The sequence below is a fragment of the Ascidia mentula genome, chromosome 5 (assembly GCF_947561715.1).
Source record: "Ascidia mentula chromosome 5, kaAscMent1.1, whole genome shotgun sequence".
In the NCBI taxonomy this organism is placed as follows: domain Eukaryota; kingdom Metazoa; phylum Chordata; class Ascidiacea; order Phlebobranchia; family Ascidiidae; genus Ascidia; species Ascidia mentula.
This window is the reverse complement of record NC_138570.1, coordinates 1,189,056-1,207,025: the sequence shown is the minus strand read 5'-3', so window position 1 is coordinate 1,207,025 and position 17,970 is coordinate 1,189,056. Positions and strand designations below refer to the sequence as shown.

Genomic DNA, 17,970 nt, shown 5'->3' with positions numbered 1-17,970 from the left:
ACTCATACGCACACTTTCCCACTTATTATTCAATTGGTGCGGTCAAGTTTGTAAACGTAAGGTTTTCTGCAAACAAATGCATACAATAAACAACATATAAAGTACACAATTGACAAAATAATTCACACTTACCAACAGTAGGGCCTTAACGCAGCAACATGAAACGTTCGCTTTCAAACGGGTACTACTTACAAGGCACAGACAAATTAAGCCACGCGAGTAATCAAGGTTACAAGCGGAAGTTAATTGGTTGCGTTCAAGACACAAACTTTGGCGATTACTCCAGAGTAAGGCTTTCATGTGTTTTCATACACACCTCAGTAAAATAGGTACTTTGTTATGACCTGTTTAAACCGATTGTTGTGACAATATAATCAACAAAATTACGATAAAATCCAGTTGGGGATTACAATTTGATTCTTTGCGCTCTTTTTTTTATTGTACTTCGTATATTTTTTTAATTCTGTCGTAAAGTTGTTTCTAAATCGGGGATTTTTCCTATTTTAACACTTCGGTGAGTTTGATTTTTATGGCGTCTGGTTAGTGGGTAAAAATAAAAAACTGATTAACTGATAACGATTTGAGTGTTTAAGTCAATCCATACCAAACACAACCACGATCGCAACAAAGTCTGATGCTAGGTCTTGCTTTACCTCTAAGTCGAAAATATGCTGCCAAGAACAAGCAAGACTAGTACCGACGGCAGTGACCTTTCCGTGAGCAGGAGCAGCTCTCATAGCAAGGTGGTTGATGTCTTGGTAAATGTTCAACTTGTTAACCCACAAAAACAGTGGAACTAAATTGAAGAAATAAAAATGAGGAAATAAGCTTTGCAGCACCAACTGCTATTTTAGTTATATCTTGTAGCATGTAGGATGTAGCTATCTATGTTTGAGAAATAGTGGTTGTGAACTATCATATATTTGCAGTCACTGGATTCCAGTGAGGAATTATCTCACTCCTATTCCAGTACATTATCAAGTCCTGGATATGAAGCAAAACAGAGTGTTACTGGGAGTGTGTCGTCTGCACGAAGCTCAGGTATGAAAAGCTTCTAGGACAGTGTGTCCCAACCGGTGGTGCCACTGTCCTAGACCACTAGTGGTACGCGATGGCATTCCAAGGTGGTACGCGAGCATTCCGTTATTTGCATATAGTCCGAATTTAAAAAATCATAAGTGATCTCAAAGTGTTTGTTACATCATCCCCTTGGTTACTTTGTAGCACTCAACTAGGTGGTACTCGTCGAAATTGTTTTACCTCCAAGTGTTACGCAACCACAAAAAGGTTGGGAATCAAAAAAATTAGTAATTAAACTTTCAACATGGATCAAGAAACTGTATTGGATAGTACACAAGACACACAATCAATATAAAACCAAATAAAACAAAAAATGAAACTGTTTGGAATAAATTCTTTGTCATATCAGTTACAGATAGTACTGGATTACACACATATGCACCACCGGAATTCCCCTTGAAAATGCTAGGGAAACTGGTTGACCTTGAAGGGCTCTCTGATGGCCCGTTGGAGGTTATAAATGCCATAGACTGTGCACAGGTACATTTTTGCTTGTCAGTTTGTTTAAATAATTTATGTGATGTATGCATAAAAAAACAAAAATAAGTTACGCAGTAACTTTGAGAAACTGTTTTTTTTAGCAAGAAGAAGAACTTCCATTCATGGCAGTTGGGGGGGACGTTTGCCTCTCCATATCTGTTCAAGGCATAAAAATCACAAGCAGCAGCAATAAAAATGTATGGAAGATCCATATTTAATTAAAATATGTACCACTTTTTCTCTTCAAACATAATATTTAAACAGTTGTCATGGCCAAATATTTCTGTTCTTGTGATATAACAGAAATGTTGTAATCTGTTTGCAGGATGTGATACAAAGGATTCCGTTATATATGGTGGAAAGGTTGGTCACATATGAGGATGGTTTATATGGGAATACTATATTGGCCGTAAAAACTGTCCATCACAAAAACAATTCTTCTGATGACTATACTATTTATGCGTACCAATGTCCCAGCAAAGTAATTGTGATGTTTTTATGTTAAAAGTTTGCCAATGTAATAAACTATTGTTGCCTGCAGGAAATTGGTCAAAGGATTACAAATGTTTTCAGTCATATTCTGTCCGATGTAATCTCGGCACCGAACAAAAGCGATGAAGACATGAGATCTCATTGAAAGATAATATTTGGAAAATAACTAAAAGAAGTAAGAATTTCTTATTAATCCGGCACCATATAATTTTATTTGCATTATTTTGGTTGGGTGATTTTAGGGGAAAACAATTATGTCATCCAGGAAATTAATCCAAAAATATACAATTAAATAATTTTTTGAATAAAACTATCCTGTTATGTTGTAGAGAAAGTACTACTGTCCCGCAATGATTTGCATGTTGAGCCAAGGAAAGTGCGTTCATGTGTGGCAAAGCTTCGAACTTCCCAGAACTTTGGTCCTTATAAACTTGTGCTTGTTTTGGCCGCAGTGAAAACAATAACTTTCTATACCCATGCCATTCATATATCCTGTCTTGTGACCCTGGTTTAAGTAAACACACTTTCTGGCAACTAAATATAGAAACTTTATTAAAACTCGTCGTGTGAATGACTGTGTGAGGGTGTTACGGTGACGTGGACACAAAAGGAACAGGAAACTGATACAAAACGTGATAAAGAAAACTGCACAAGTTAAAGCGAAGGACGTGCGTCGGAGGGGTGGGGATTCCCCCATGTCGAAATTGTGGCAACACAGGATTTGGGTAAAATCCTAAACTCTACAAAATACAAGGTTTTAGACAGCGAGTAATTTGCTAACTTGTATCGGACATCCCCAGTGCAGCAGACCTGGTCGCTACCCCACACTTTTGAAGTTCAGTTAATTAATTATGTCGAGGTATATTTGTCCAAACGAAAGGTATTTTTGGGGGATATTTTTGTGTCCCCCAAAAAATACCGAAACGGATATTTTTGTGCTTTCACATTTTAAAGGAATTATAAAAAAAAGTAAAACAGCCAATTACAAAGATGCGACAACGGTATATTCTGGCAGGTCTGCTGCGGGGTGTATAAAGTACATATAGAAAAAGTTCACTGGATCTCACAAAACGACATTAGCGAAAGTGTAAAAACAAAAACGCGAAGCAGCTGATATACGGTTTGAAGAGATGTGAGGATAAAAAGACACCAGCGATATTCGCCCACACACAACCAACAACATGCACGCATTTAAAAAACTTTACCCTAACATAAGGATACAAGATAGTTTTTAAAACAAACAAACGCAGTTTTTAATTCTCACATATGTATGGGGTGTGGTATAAACTTTTTGTTTTGAAACAATTCGCTTTAGCCTAGCAACACGCTATACTCAATTTTTAGACAAAATTAGTTCTTTTGGGGTTTGATTGTGACGTGGCACCGCAGAGCCCAGTGTCCAATCAAGAACGTGCATAAACCTTAACCCTATGTCAAAAAGGGGGACACAAAGCTTAAAAGCGGCTCGGCAATCACGCTTACAGTGAAGCTGTTTTCAATTCGTACCGAATCAACACCTATATGTTACTGGCGAGTTGCCTGAGAGAGATGAAGCATTACCGCCGTCGCCGAAAAGTCGTCAATCAACTTGAAACAAATGTGTAGTGCGTGTTCATCGAAGCGAGACGGGATCACAATTGCGTCACAACACCCACTGTTACGTCACCCTTTCCGCCACCCGGTTTGTGACGTTTTTTCTTACGGTGTTCTGCTTTACGTTGACCAGTCGAAGGCGTAGCGGAAACGGGAGTGACGTCATCGTCAGCGGATTTGTGGGAGTCGGTTGGGGTTGGGGGGTCGGTTCTGGAGGTTGAAGGCTGAAAGAAATTACGTCCCAAATTCAAATAAACGCATTGGTTTGTAACAAAAAAACTTACAAAACCACTGAGTCAAAACCTTTTATGTATTTTTGAGTAGCCATGGCAACAGCTGCTCATCCGAATTATAAACGTATTATGAATTAAACTTGTACGTTGAAACTCTTCCAAATTAGAAGTTTTTTGTATTTTTGTGGCAATATACTTCGAAATTATAGAAAAATAATATTTATTCTCTCCGTTCCAACCTCCTCCGATTTGAGCCTTCTTAAATCGGGTTTTCTCGGCTTCCGTTTCTTCTTAATATCCCGCTCATCCGACGAACCGCTCTTCTCCTTGGACTTCTTTTTACTCGACTTCTAATTGTAAGTTTTGTACAGAATTTAATCACGTGATGTGTTTAACGACGTCGTATGTAAATTGTTTTGACAAAATATCCGCAGTTATTATGGGTTTCACAGCACGGTTAAACAAGCATGAACGATCAACTTGCTTGTGTCCCATTTTTTGGAAAACAGCGAGCCAATGTTTTTGGGTTTTTCAAACAAATGAAATCGAACCTTTGCATTGTGATTATCGGGGTTTGTTCGTTCCGCTTCATCGCCGTCGGATACACCGATCGACGGGTAGGGGGCGCCAAACTCTGCAGTCGAAGGGGATTTCCCTGCGTTGCAAAGACTTCTTTTAATTTTTTTTCAAACTTAATAAGCAGGATTCAAACTTAATTGTTTGGAATCAAACAATTAATCTTGTGTATGACGTCACAATGCCCACCTCGCGACTTCTTCTTAAACACTCGCTGCCGGTGAAGGGAAATTTCCCTTCTTGGAGACAAAAGATTCGGATCGCACGATTCCGGGTTTTCCCCCGACCGCAATAAAGGTGAATCCCCTTCCTCCGTTCCACCGATCATGACGTCATCATCACCCGGGGGGCGCTCGGGCGTGGGTTCGACGGTCTGAAGTTTTGAAGATGGGAATTTAACGGTGATTACGGCGCTCATAAACCATTTCAAAATACGCATTTCAAAGTAATCTTGTTGCTCGAGCGACTCGAACAATCAAATATAAAATCATCTTTGAAAGTTTGGAGCAGCTTCTGGTTTTGTGCTTGGTTTTTTGCAACGTGAAACGAAGCGGATTGGAAAACGTAAATCGAAACGGTTGCCAAAAGAAATTTCATCTTTGCCAATTTGGGGAAATTGTTGCATCGAATAATGCGAAACTATCAGCTACCATTACTATATTGAAACGGTCAATTAATATCTTTATAAACAGCCATGAGAAGAGTAAGAACTTACTTGCTCTGGCTTAAGAGTGGATGAATCTCCTTCCGTTTCACTGAGTTTCAGTTGTTGGATTTCACTCATGGTGGATTCCCAACCTTCGCCTTGTGACGTCGATGTTTGGTCTGAATTACTCGAAACTTCTGAAATCAAATCCACCTCATTAAATATTCTCTTCTATAAATCTGTTTGATTGATTAGATTTCATCAGCGAGTTGTAAAAGGTGTTTTAAAATTTAATTGAGACGCACAGAGGTTGCTTACGGGAAATTATTGGCGCCTGGTCTCAGTGATAATAATTTAAATTTTTTTCCTGGTCCCTACAGCTGTTCTCACATTTAATAGATTTATTTTAACGAGAGCATTTAATGTCTTATTGAATATTTCCTTCTATCAATCTCAAAGTAGGCCGCAAATGAAAAAATAATGCGAACTCCCGCTACGCAAAATTTCGAAGACGACTAATTTTCACAAAAAAAAACATCAGATGCCCACAGTTTTGCGCATGTGCAAAACAGAATGAAGCCGGACAATAAAAATCCACAAACCTTCCCCTGCCAACAGCTCCGAGGTTTGTTGGTTGGAGTGGGCGCTGCTTTCTTCAGTTTCAGACGTTGTTCGGGATTCTGGTCTTCGGTCCCACCACCTGTAATAACTTCATTCAGTAAAATATCGCTCAAACTTTGTTTGTTTTACACAGGCAATGACCAACCACAAAGACCATTTTCCCCCAAAAAAAATTAACGTGTGTAGTGCGTGCTCATCGAAGCGAGACGGGATCACAATTGCGTCACAACGCCCACTGTTACGTCACCCTTTCTACTAAATCGCAATGTGCAGGGCGAATATTTCAACCAAATTGACCAAAAACACAAACTGAAAATAGTCAGACAGCTTTTGCGCCAAGTTTAGGGAAGGTGAAGTTTTGCTTTAATTCAGACAAATTGATTTCGCGCACAGGTGAAGGTTTGGTGATCAAGAATATCGATTACCGCTCACCGCTCTTACGTCACAATTACCGTTTTGTGTCGTCCTCGGTTGTGACGTCATGTTGAAGAAGAAACTTCTCGAAGTATTCGCGATCGTTGGAGTGAATGAAGTGACGCATTCCTACCACAAGATGTCGCCATTTCAAAAAATAAATGAAAAAGAGATAAATATAGGGAATGTGCTGTCGTGAAAGATGTTTTAGTTCGACCACAAGAAAGACCAAATAACGTATGAATACAATTACGCATGTTTGAGAATCATTTACTTTCATTTCGTCGTTTTAAATTTACAACAAACGAATGCGTGCTAAGAATTGATTTCGCACCTCAAAATCTGATCAATAAATGTTATTTCGGGATTTAATGCCATATTTCCGCAAATGAACGAAAACGCGCCCGCTTATTGGAGCAAATTCCACCTTTACTGATAAATTAAGTCATTAAATGCCCGGCTATTAAACACAGCGCCAGAAAAGGGCGTTGCATGCACAAATTATTCATGCCTGTTGTACCTAAAAGTAATGATTTTCGATGTTCTTTGTAGATTTGCATCAGGTGGTCACAGAATTTCTCAATGGGAAGAGCTTTGTTTCTAAAGCTGTGTAGGTCTTGTGCAAAGAGGGTGAGTTCGTCTGAGGTAAGTCGCTCTTTTAACTGGACAAAGGAAAAAGGGAGGGTCAGTGGTACTATAGGTTAGTAAACAACCATCACAACAACGCAACGCATGATAGATCAGTAGACAGCATGACGTGATGTTGCAAATGTCAACGCAGAGAAACATAGTTTAAACATTTTAACCCTCGGTCGTTGTAACGTAGCAACACAACGAATAGTTTACAGAATTAATAGTTTACTAAATATCAATATTAAACTAAAAAAAAACCTGTTTTAATTGTAGAATGCAAAGCTGTGTGCATGGCCTGTACTTTGATTTTGTAGTGTGTTATAAAAATGTAAAAAATGTGATAGTTTTAAAAGGACAAGCAAGGTTTAAAGACACTACTTCTTTAAATCCACGGAATGATGCAAACTGATCCATACAAAAGTATTATGCTGTTGTTGCTGCCAAAAATACTTTTGTGCTTTAAGGTGAGTTCTTAAAAACCAATACAAGTGTAAAACATTCACTTTAATATGGAAGCTTGAAGTTGCCGCTTACCACCGCAATATATTCTTTTAGTTGAAGTTGGTGGGATGAGGTTTGGGAATAAGATCCACTGCTGCTCTCGGATCTCCTGTTCTTCCTCCTCCTGCTCCCGGTCGGGGAGGATGGAGTGGAAGCTGAAGAGATGGGTGAAGAAAATCCCATGCCAACATAACCATGATTGTGGGATCTGTGCCTGCATATTATTAAAATATTTTGATTTTAATTTGTTTTTTGGGCAAAAAGTCTTTGTCTTATTGATAAAGGTTGATATTTGGTTTTAAGTAATTCAATTGATGGAAATCATAAACTGAGGTACATTTAAACAGTTTAGGTTAACAAATGATATTTAAAAAATTAATAAACTAAAAAATCGCTTAAATATTTGTCTTTTTTTTGCCCCTAGTGAGGATTTTAACTCACATAGAAGAAGGGGCAGAGGATGGAGACAAAGAAGACACTCTAGAATTATCGCCCTCTTTGTTAAATGAATTTTCTTCCACTGGAGAACCTCGTTGACTCGACACAGTTCCGTGAGACATGGACGAACCGTTTACAGAAATACTAGAAATGAATATTTGACAATAAATTTATCAATTAAAGGAAAAAAAGCAGTGAATTATATAGTTTTGAAATAATTCATTGCAAATTAACAACTGTGAAGCTACTGTAAGGAATTTTTTTTGAAAAAACTACCTTGAAATACAGAACAACTTTAACCGAATTGTCATAAAAATGTCGGTCTACATAAACTTGTATCCTGGAACTCACCCGGATATGGGAAGCTGGGAATTGAGTTTTATTGTGTTCCGTTTGTCTATCGAGTCGTCTGCAAATAATGTAAAACTTGTGAGCAAACCCATGCACACATTTGTTATTCCATTTTCTTTTGAAAGATATTTAAACAAGTTTTTTGTAATACAATCACAGAAGCAGCCATTCACAATGTACATATTGACACTTTTGTTTTACCTGTGCTGTAGGAATGGTGCTTTGGTGTTACTGCCCCATCCTGTATGGATTTGTCAAAAAAATCCATCGTTGATTCTGTGAAGACAAGTTGAAACAGTTGATGTGTGAGACTGCAAAGTTCCTCCGCTATTTCCTGAATAGAAATACACTAATTAGAGATTGCATAAAAATGCAGTGTAAAATTTTGAGAAAAACAATTAAGATAATGTTTAAAGTAATCGGCCAAAGAAATATTAAAACAAACCGTTGACTGGCAGCTAAAGAAAGAAATGTTGCACATGTTGTTGTTCAGCTTCGAACCTACACAAAATTGTTGTCAGTTTTTTCCCCAAATTAATTTATTATGCAGACTTTCAGAAAATTAGTGTTGGTAATAGCATTATTTACTTGATATTTCTTACCAAACTTAATGAAAAGAAACACTTCTCGATCGTCTTGCATAAAACCAGTTGCAGCAATTTTGTGTGTTGGAATTCGATGGATTAGTTCCTCACCTACACAAAATCAAAACCACAATAAATATTTAATTTTGTCTGTAAAACAAAAAGCAGATACAATTTAATAAAAAAAGATTTGTGGCCCAAAATTGTGAGTTGAATTGGCTGAAAGGCATGCAATATATGCACAAAATGGTTATTCCCTTAACATTACATGTTTACAAGCAGAGCACTAACCGTCGCGACATGAAATTTTAATGTTGTGCACAGAAAAACTGATGATGACGTCGTTTCTGTAGGACAGTAACCGTGGCAACTGGTTTACTTTCTGTTGCACAAGAATAGCATCACAAAACAGAACATGAGTAATAATTTGCCTCATAAAGGCTATTTACCCTCAGTACACATACAGCTTTTACAGGTTGACTGATTATGGCGGTTAACCACTTCCTACAATATTTTTATAATCTTGGCCTTCTTTCTTAATATTAATTAATTAAATAACTATTTATAAACAAGTTAAATCAGTTTATTCAATGACTGTAGTTAATCACAATTTAACTGATAATTAACCTGTTGTTTGAGAAGCACATACCTTACACCGCATAAAATATGGGTAATATAAAATGATAAAAATATCAGTAATAATAAAAAAAAATTCCAGAATATATATTTCATATATCACCTTTGGGTATTTTATATAACATACTAAACAACAAATTAACACTAACTATAATAACAATCTAATATAAGTTAATAAGAAATTACCCTTTTTTCGTCTATGAGTGAAAGCATTGCACATCGGTCACTTGTGTCATATTCTGTACAAACGTCATCGATCGTACCCATGTACTGTAAAGACCAGACGAGCTATTTTTAGTTTTTTTTTAAAACATGGAGCACATGTTACAACATGTTTGACTTTTGTTACTGTGTGTGTTGAAGTTCTCGTGCAAATATTTAAAGAACATCCATCAATCACATCAATGTGATTTGCTTAGTCATCGTCTTGTTACAGATAAAAGTTAACTTTCTTTGTTTGACTAGTGCATAACAGGGCATGTAAGATTTTTCATGCATTACATTTAACACAGGTAATAAAATTGTGAATTCTTGTGTTAATTGCCAGCCTTTCACCATTATTGGCACAGTGCAAACAACTCAAAATCAACAAAAAAAATTTTTAATTCTGCAACTATCTGCAGAAAATCGTTTGAAAAACCATTACACAAGAATGGCATTAACGTGGTTTCAAATTAACAAAACCAAACAATCACTGAGCTAATAAACTGTTGAAAGCCGATACTTAGTTCGAAACAAAGCACTTTCAATGGTAAACAAATCTCAAACCTTTGTTTCTTTTTCTACAAAGTCTTTGACAAGAACCTCAGGGTCTACTTTATACTTAGGCCCAATAACAGGAACCGAGCGCAGGGGCCGTCGTTCCTGGGGTGGATTTGTAATGAGGGGAGATGGGCGTTGAGGTGCATTTGACCAAAATATCCGACGAAAAATGCTCTGCTGGAAAACATTTCATGAAAGTTTACACATTGGATAAAAATATTGTTCTAAATCATACTTTTAATAACTGTAAACATTACTAACAATTGCATCAGAATATTACACAAATAAATTCAATTCTTTCTAAGTTAATGTAATCAAATATGTGCCATAAAAAATGTACTCGTTTATTCCTTGGCCCGTCATCGTCCATCTCAGTGTATTTGGTCAAAATAACCATTTCAAACTGGAAGACATCTTAGCTGCTCGCCATCCAAGTAAGTGAAGTTCAAAAACCCCATCACCCTACACTGCTACTACTGAATAAATTACACCAATTAAATTTTCTTTGGGGAGTGGATCATACAGAACACAAGCCTTAATTTTCTGGACTAGTTTATCTGCTGAATATGCAGAAGATTTTGGAACCAAAGCTCCCTACCTTATAAGCAACCTATCAAAATCTAATGATTGCATCAAAATATGTAGAAATGCAAAAAAATGTTTCTGATCCATCGCAGCCCGACATTTTTTGTAAAGTCACATTCAAACATTCACTGAAAGAATTCGAACAAATTTTGCATTTGCAGTTGTCTGACGTAGTTGCTAAAAAAATCACATTGTTTCTGGACAAATTTGCTGTTCAATCTGAACAATGCAGAATTTAGACATTATAAGGCGGTGCAAAAAGCAACTTTGGCAAAAATAGTTAAAACTGGTGCAAATTATCGTTTTATTCACGAGAATGGCGACATTTTTAACAGAAAAAGGGGCTAACAAAGGCCTGCACAGAAACTAACAACAATGATCCTAACTAAAATCCATATATTTTCACTCCAACACAGTATTTCAGGGGCCTCTTGCATCAGAAAATTTTTTCACAATGCTGTCATATTAAACACGACTCGACCTTCAAGTCAACTGGTTCAAGAAACAAATAAAACAACAACAGTTCTTGCGAAATTTTGGATCCTATACATAGAGTCTATGGGTGTGTCAACGCATATGCGCGGCACTTTATGAAACCGGAAGCTTAACACGACCGTGGCCAATCACAGCCAAGTAAGACCAGCGTGGGAATGTTTACATTGACTCAACCGTGACGCTACGATTTCTGTTGTGTTTGCGCACAGCTTTACTATATTTAGAACATGATTGTGCGAATTAAACATTTCGCGAAAAACGTTGTGTAAATAGTTAATATTTTAGTTGGTAGAATTTTTATATGTTAAATTTTATCGATACCCTTATTTAAATTGCCTAATTTGGTCGTAAAAGGTGTTGGAAGTATATCATATTGCCCTCTCTTATTTCATTTTTAACAGCTGATTAAATGTATTTGCTGCTATATGTTATTTAATGATGAAAGCTTATTTAATGCTTGACACGGAGTATCCACTGAATAATAACATATTGAAATAAAAAAGTACATAAAAAACTGATTTTCTTTGCCAATGTTGTGGGAATTCCCAAGCAATCTCCCTCATACTTGCGAATATTCCTTAGTTGCTAAGTGATGTCCACACAAACCGCATATGCAGGCCACGTGGTGTAATTTTCTCTGTTCTTATGTATTTCGAAACTTTCACAGCACTGCTGAACTAGGCATAACCCACGAGGTTATCATTCAAGCTGATGAGAAATTAGAAATAAAACACAAAAATTAAAAGCGATATGTTGTATTGAGGAATATAGCGGTATAAAAACAACCAAACTTTTTATTCAAAACCTCGCAACATTTTCGAAACCGGTTCTTGGAATTATATCTCCACCCACTGACAAAAACACAATGTAAGTCTAGCCGCTGCGTGGCGCTGTGTGGTAATTGTGTAGGCAGTGGAATAGTCGGATATTTTGAGTGCAAATGTTTGGTAGTTTGTGACCAGTGTAATCTCAGTATCGTGGATTTAATGATCTTAACCTTATGAGGAGATAAAAGGAAACATAGCCGTGTACGCGAATACAAATCTCTGCAAGCAAAGTTGGAATGCAAAATAGAAATCAGCACAAAATAGCCGATAAACTTGTGTTTAATGTGACGACATGTGAATGTATTGAAAAAGGCAATAAAGCGGTTTCTAAACAGTTAGTGTCGTGTTTCGACGCTGAAATAGATAAAACAGTTTTATTTAATGCCGCAGCGTTTCAAACAGTAAATACCCTTTAAAATATGAACGTACAGTCATGCTACGAACAGTGTATATTGGGTAGAAAAATTAAAAAACGGCAACGAAAACATGCCCCAAAGTTAGCAGACCACAGTTTCGAAGTTTCATCAAGAATCTTGATTCTTTTTTCGTTTCAATTTTCGGCTTCTTTCATACTTAATAGTGTCCGACTCCAGCACGCTCAACTCTATAAGACGTTGTTGAAACGAGGGCGGGGCGCACTGGCACGGATCAGTGTATTGACACTCTCTAGTTGAGGACGAATTGAAAGCTGCGCTCATGGAGTCCATGCGGCAACCGTAGCGACTTGACATGCGCGATCTGGTAAGAACGAAAGAAACACTTAATTTGTGGCACAAAAAAGGATTACGTACTGTTTAGAAGATTCATGAAATATTGATATCAGACAACGCAGAGGTGGCTTTGGTCCAGATAGGCTGCAATGCCCAACACTTATACCACAGTACACAAAAGCTAGAGCACTTTAACCATGATCATGGGCCTGAAGGTGAGGTAATACCTTCCTTGAGAAGGAATTACTGAAACTCAAGGGACAGGCATTCTGGCATATATTAAATGCTGAATGACAGACGAAACGTCAGTGTAATAAACTCTGCATTAATTTGTGCAAGAAGCACAAGAAGGTATGAACTATATCGTGTACAAGTTTGACGGCACAAGATTTCAAAACTACATTAAGCCTGGCATCGACACATTTTAAACATTAAGACTACAAATAAGTTTGATGAATTCCTACTTCATGGGGTTTCCATTTCGCTCCCTCGGCTGAGTTCCGATTTTTGACGAGAAGTTTGAAGCGGGACTAATACTCAGGGAACCGATTCCCGCCGAATCGATTCTTCCTCCGGGCTGGAGGGGGGAGGATCCGTAATAACCTCCTCCATTCACAGAAAGATCTGGAATAAAATAAAAAAAACGTCAAAATAAAGTTACAAAAGTTGTATTAAGTTGTACGAAAACCATCGTCAAAATTAACAATATTTTACTGGAAACGAATGTACAATGAAGTTCTACACAATTCCTAGCGATTTATGCATCAACCGAAATATTTTATAGCAAAAATAAAATAAAGAAACTGAAAATTTTAGTAAAATAATAACGACACGAAATGTTGCCGAAATGTCTTTAAATAAACAAAACATGTCAATGTTTTCTGCAATGTGTGTCAGACTTTCTGTTCTCAGAACTATGATGATGAGTAGATTCGTGAAGAGTGTTCCCAAGAAAATAATCTTTGCAAACATGAATGCAATTGTCCATTTACACTACGAGAGTCGACTTCGCGAACAAACAACAAAAAAACAACGCGCCAACCTCCCATCTTGTAATTCCAGCTCTGGCGCCCCTTGTGGAGACGAAATGTGGTTTGAGTGGCGGGGGGCCCCGAAGTCGGGTTGGCTCCGGTTGCGGAAGCGGGGTTCCCCCCTTGCGCCGAGTGACCCCGCGACCCGGGCGGATTAGCGAAGGATCCGTGCGATGGGTGGCGCCCAAGAGCTGAATCGAAGTTCACTGGTGGAAAATAAATGGCGGAGGTTCAAAGTCACTGACAAGTTTATTGTAAAATACAAGTTGTAATTTCTGTAATAATTCCTTGTAACTGTTTTTGCCGCAACCGTTTTTTTGTTGGACAAGTGTGCAAACTACCGCAATCACCCTGTATCGAGTGTTGATGCGGTCAAGGCCACAACGTTTTTGTTTTGAATGACATGAATGTAAACTAAATGGTATGGAAACGCACGTCTTTCTTCGATCCGAACGAGGGACATGGGCACCATCTCCTTATATGGTCCGGGCGTCACGTGATTGTATTGTCGGTCACGGTTTGCTGAATCGGTCAGTTTTTCCAGTCGACCGTGACCAGAGTAGGGAGAACTATCAAGAAAAAATAAAGAGTTCACCAATGTACGCAATATCATATTTACGTGCAGTGTTGGCGAACATATATTGTATAGCCCTTACCAACTAGATTTGCTACGTTCTATTATTGTAAATTTTATAAAGTGTCAAGAGCAGGTAATGCATGATATAGAAAATACCTCGCAGCATCAGGTTGGACTGGATTGGTTCCATGTTTCGTCCGATGTGACGCATCTAACATAAAACATGTGGACATCAATTTATTTTAGTTTAGTATAAAACGTCGGGTCAGGGGAGATTTTGTCAAACTTTAAATATGGTGCAATTCAATCCAACAACAGTCGCAACAGACACGATGTAACTAACAGCGGCAGAACGTAAAGCAAAAATACAAACACGTATACAATGTTAACACAAAGAATTCAATACTTCTGATCCGTTTGTAAATCGGTTACTATTATTGAAGCCATTCGGGTATGGTTTGGGACAAAAATCTTGCCATGACTACAGTTAAACAAGTGACGATTGTTATACGTTTGTTACGACACAAAGCGACACTTACAACGATATTCACCTTTTTTTGTTTCGACGCCGAAACTGGTGTTAAACGTGACACCTGTTCCACTGTGGTATCTGCTACCCTCATCAAACGATACGTCATTGGTTAAACGATACGATGACGTAGTTGGGTCTGGAAGGACGGCGGCAGAACTGAAAGGAGAAGATAATCGAAAAATGTTTAATCGAATATGTTTTCATGCAACGATTTTTGAAATTACTCTGTATCGTTTTACATGGAATATTCCTATTACCTAATAAAACACTTACGCCAAAGCTGTGCAAATCAGTGGATTTAAAATAGAAAAAACTGAGCGCCATAAAATGTTTTATTTTTTATTTTTGGAGGCGTTTAGTAATTCCACGTGGAAAGTGTCACCAGCATGAGCTTTGTAAAATGGTCATCGTCAGCCTGCTGTGTAAGGCCATTGGTGTTTCGGTGGGCATATAACTTCATGTTATGCAACTTCCTATACTGCTATGTTTGTGGTGTGCAAAGGCTATTATATGTTCATGACGTCATGGACTGATCGCTAAGCAAAACGCCAGACATAGGAACAAAAACTTTTGCCACGACTAGATTTTGTGTAATTGGTCGATTGGAAACCACGTGTCAGTATGACGTACCGATTAAGTTCAAGAAGTTCGCCAGGCGTGACCGCGTTCTCACCCAAGCGCGACGATATCATATCGTCAAGCACCTCTACTCGCGATTCGACGCGATCCAGCGCACCCTCGTCGTCAGATGGTTTTGTGACGTCATCACTTTCTTCAGCATCACGTGACGTAACTACCTCATCGTCGGCACTGATGGGATTTAAGGACGGACGTCGGGGAAGTTGCTTCTGGCGCAGTAGGAGACTGTAGTGTGCCACGTTAGATCTAAACCCACCTCCAGCCGCTATTTTAACGTGGACCCGATCCGCACTGGATAGTTTAACGGCGCCAAGCTTCTTGCGGCTCCGCGGGCCTTCACGACTCGTTGTGAGTCTAATTTTACCGTTTTTTAAACGGGAATCGATGAAATTGAGCGCCTGGGAGTTCCCCTCTTTGAGCAAGAAGCAGGGATCACCCTCCAAGCACAACCGCTCCACGCTGATGGCGCAGGTCATCTGTTGTTGTTCGTCACTCAACTCCTTGTCTCTCAGCAGTTTCAACCCGTGTGGAGCAGTGGTCACGCTCGCGCGCCGCTTATTTCTCGCCCTGTGCAATAAACTGGAGTTCTCTCTCAGGGGCGCCATCAAGTGGATGGGAATCGTGTCCGAATCAGAGCCAAAGTTGATTTTCTTCAACAGTTTTTCGACCGACTTCGTGTTTTCCGCGTCTGTGGGAACGGGGCCCGTGACCTGTTTCGCTTCCTCGATTTGAAAGCTCTCCACCGACTCGTGTTGCCGGATTGTGATTCTCCTACGAAGCAAACGAACGCCTTTGAGCGGACTCAAATTCCCGGGCACCTCGTGTTTTCTGTCGGGGGACAGAGAAGCTTCGAACGAACTCGCTAAATCGTCAGACACCACAACGATTGGAGATTTCGGTCGGCACGATCGCACTACGAGCGACTGAACCGTTGTGACTTTTGGCTCGATATCTTCTCCATGATTTTTACCCAATGGGGGTTCTCCACGTACTACGTCATCACCGCTTTGTTCTTCTTCTTGAGAACTCGCGCGGTTTTTGTTGGCGGCGTTTGTTTTGATCGAGGAACCAGTGAGCAAAGCATCAAGTCTTTCCGTCTGCTCCCTCTTCACTCTGTTGCTTGTCACCAAGATTCGAAAGCCCCCGGATGCATTTTTCTTGCATCCAACACCTCCTCCTCCTCGCGACCTTCCCTGCATCTTGGATGTTGAGCTCCGGACCCACTCATCTCCCGAAGTGTCGAGAGTCACAACAGCCGGTTGATGTTGGGAAGATGAAGAGGAGTAAACGTGGTAGGTGTTGGAGACGTTGGCAGGGAAGATCTGGAAGCGGCTGTCGTCCAGATGAGGAGTGGGATTCGGAGCGCGGGGTTGATCTTTTCCGTTCGAAGCAACAGTAGATTGGGAAAGAGCTGAAGTTGGGCGTGAAATCGAAGTTAAATCGCTCTCTGGGGACGAAGACATTTTTTCTGCTTTCAAAGAAGGGACGTCGCGACCACTTCTGTTCTCAAACTGATCTCCAGGATATTCCGTTACCGGGATCGGGATGCTGTTGTCATGGCTACCTGGGGTCAGTTTTGCCTCGGATGTAGATTTATCATCTTCGGACGACGCAACATCCGCGGACTTCGGTCTCCTGACTTTCCGGAGAGCCTCCGTCTCGTGGTTCCTCATCCTCCTCCGTTTCTTCGGGTAACAAACAGCAAACGGTGCCGCGGAAAACGCAACAGGGTAGGTGACGTCATCAAACACGACGTCATGGCTTCCTGTGCCCGGTTCGAATAATCCGCCGGTGCTGATGTCGACTAGAGTGGCGGTTGGAGGGGCTTGGGCCACTTTCCTCTGACGTGGGCCGCCCTTTTCGTGAGGCGAGTGGATGAGCCGTGACCCTTTCACGTGAGACTTGTGATCGTGATGTTGTCTCACGAGCGGGTGATCGTAAATGCGGTCGTCCGAATCATAAACCGAGCGTTTTTCAGGAGACATCCTTCCGTTTTTCACCCTGGGCGAAAAATCCCTTCCCAAACCGCTGTCGCTGTTTGGGGTAATCCCCTCAACGTCGGTGTTGTCGGACACGTGATCGCTGGAGATTTTCTCGCTGTTGCCATGGACACTAAATTTTACCGGACGGGAAAACGTCAGACTTTGGGCGGCGGTTTTTTCCTTGGACACATTCCCGCTCAGAAAAGGTTCGATTAAACTTAATTTCTTTAGTGACGAGAGAACGCTGTCGCTTAGCAACACCTTTCTGTCGAAATCCGGACTTGCGTTGTTAACCTTTCTCTCGTACTGTGTTAGTTTTCCAGCATTGGGCGGCCTTTTTGCTGGAATATCTCGCTTTAATGTGAAAGGACGGGGCGGAACTGGTTTGGACACAGACTGTCCGATGCACAAATCACCCAAATCGCGGTTGGTTTCCATTATAGAGGCACCTTCATGTGTTGCGTGATGGGTGGTAGGGAGTCTGTACAGTTTATCCATAACAGAAAACACAACCCTACCCGAAAAGGCGGGAAACTTTCTTTGGCCTGTAGC

At 39.7% G+C, this 17,970-nt stretch overlaps 3 protein-coding genes across 5 annotated transcripts; 1 reads left to right on the top strand and 2 right to left on the bottom strand.

Moving 5' to 3' along the window:
- Positions 1–528: 528 nt before the first annotated feature.
- On the top strand, positions 529–2,511 carry LOC145902016 (integrin beta-1-binding protein 1-like). Its single transcript, XM_082989852.1, has 7 exons — positions 529–743; positions 930–1,041; positions 1,430–1,560; positions 1,662–1,757; positions 1,886–2,041; positions 2,102–2,227; positions 2,382–2,511. The coding sequence occupies exons 1-6, from the start codon at positions 669–671 to the stop codon at positions 2,195–2,197; spliced, it is 666 nt and encodes a 221-aa protein (XP_082845978.1). The 5' UTR covers positions 529–668; the 3' UTR covers positions 2,198–2,227; positions 2,382–2,511.
- Positions 2,512–3,683: 1,172 nt separating this feature from the next.
- On the bottom strand, positions 3,684–10,518 carry LOC145902015 (cerebral cavernous malformations protein 2 homolog). 3 transcript variants are annotated; one of them, XM_082989848.1, is made up of 18 exons: positions 10,381–10,518; positions 10,047–10,217; positions 9,465–9,548; positions 8,934–9,024; positions 8,661–8,753; positions 8,504–8,559; positions 8,260–8,392; positions 8,059–8,116; positions 7,711–7,851; positions 7,303–7,483; positions 6,656–6,797; positions 6,174–6,264; positions 5,703–5,800; positions 5,170–5,297; positions 4,644–4,827; positions 4,430–4,533; positions 4,118–4,228; positions 3,684–3,869 (listed from the first exon to the last, which is right to left on the bottom strand). In XM_082989848.1, exons 1-18 carry the CDS (start codon positions 10,435–10,437, stop codon positions 3,684–3,686), a joined length of 2,109 nt encoding a protein of 702 aa, XP_082845974.1. In that variant the 5' UTR covers positions 10,438–10,518. The 3 variants fall into 3 exon arrangements, with proteins under 3 accessions (XP_082845974.1, XP_082845975.1, XP_082845976.1); XM_082989849.1 differs by having other exon boundaries at positions 10,047–10,214; XM_082989850.1 differs by having other exon boundaries at positions 4,118–4,225; positions 5,170–5,294; positions 10,047–10,214.
- Positions 10,519–11,897: 1,379 nt separating this feature from the next.
- LOC145901641 (uncharacterized) lies at positions 11,898–17,953 on the bottom strand. Its single transcript, XM_082989398.1, has 7 exons — positions 15,428–17,953; positions 14,817–14,953; positions 14,422–14,476; positions 14,124–14,257; positions 13,700–13,894; positions 13,122–13,281; positions 11,898–12,685 (listed from the first exon to the last, which is right to left on the bottom strand). The coding sequence occupies exons 1-7, from the start codon at positions 17,914–17,916 to the stop codon at positions 12,472–12,474; spliced, it is 3,384 nt and encodes a 1,127-aa protein (XP_082845524.1). The 5' UTR covers positions 17,917–17,953; the 3' UTR covers positions 11,898–12,471.
- Positions 17,954–17,970: the final 17 nt, after the last annotated feature.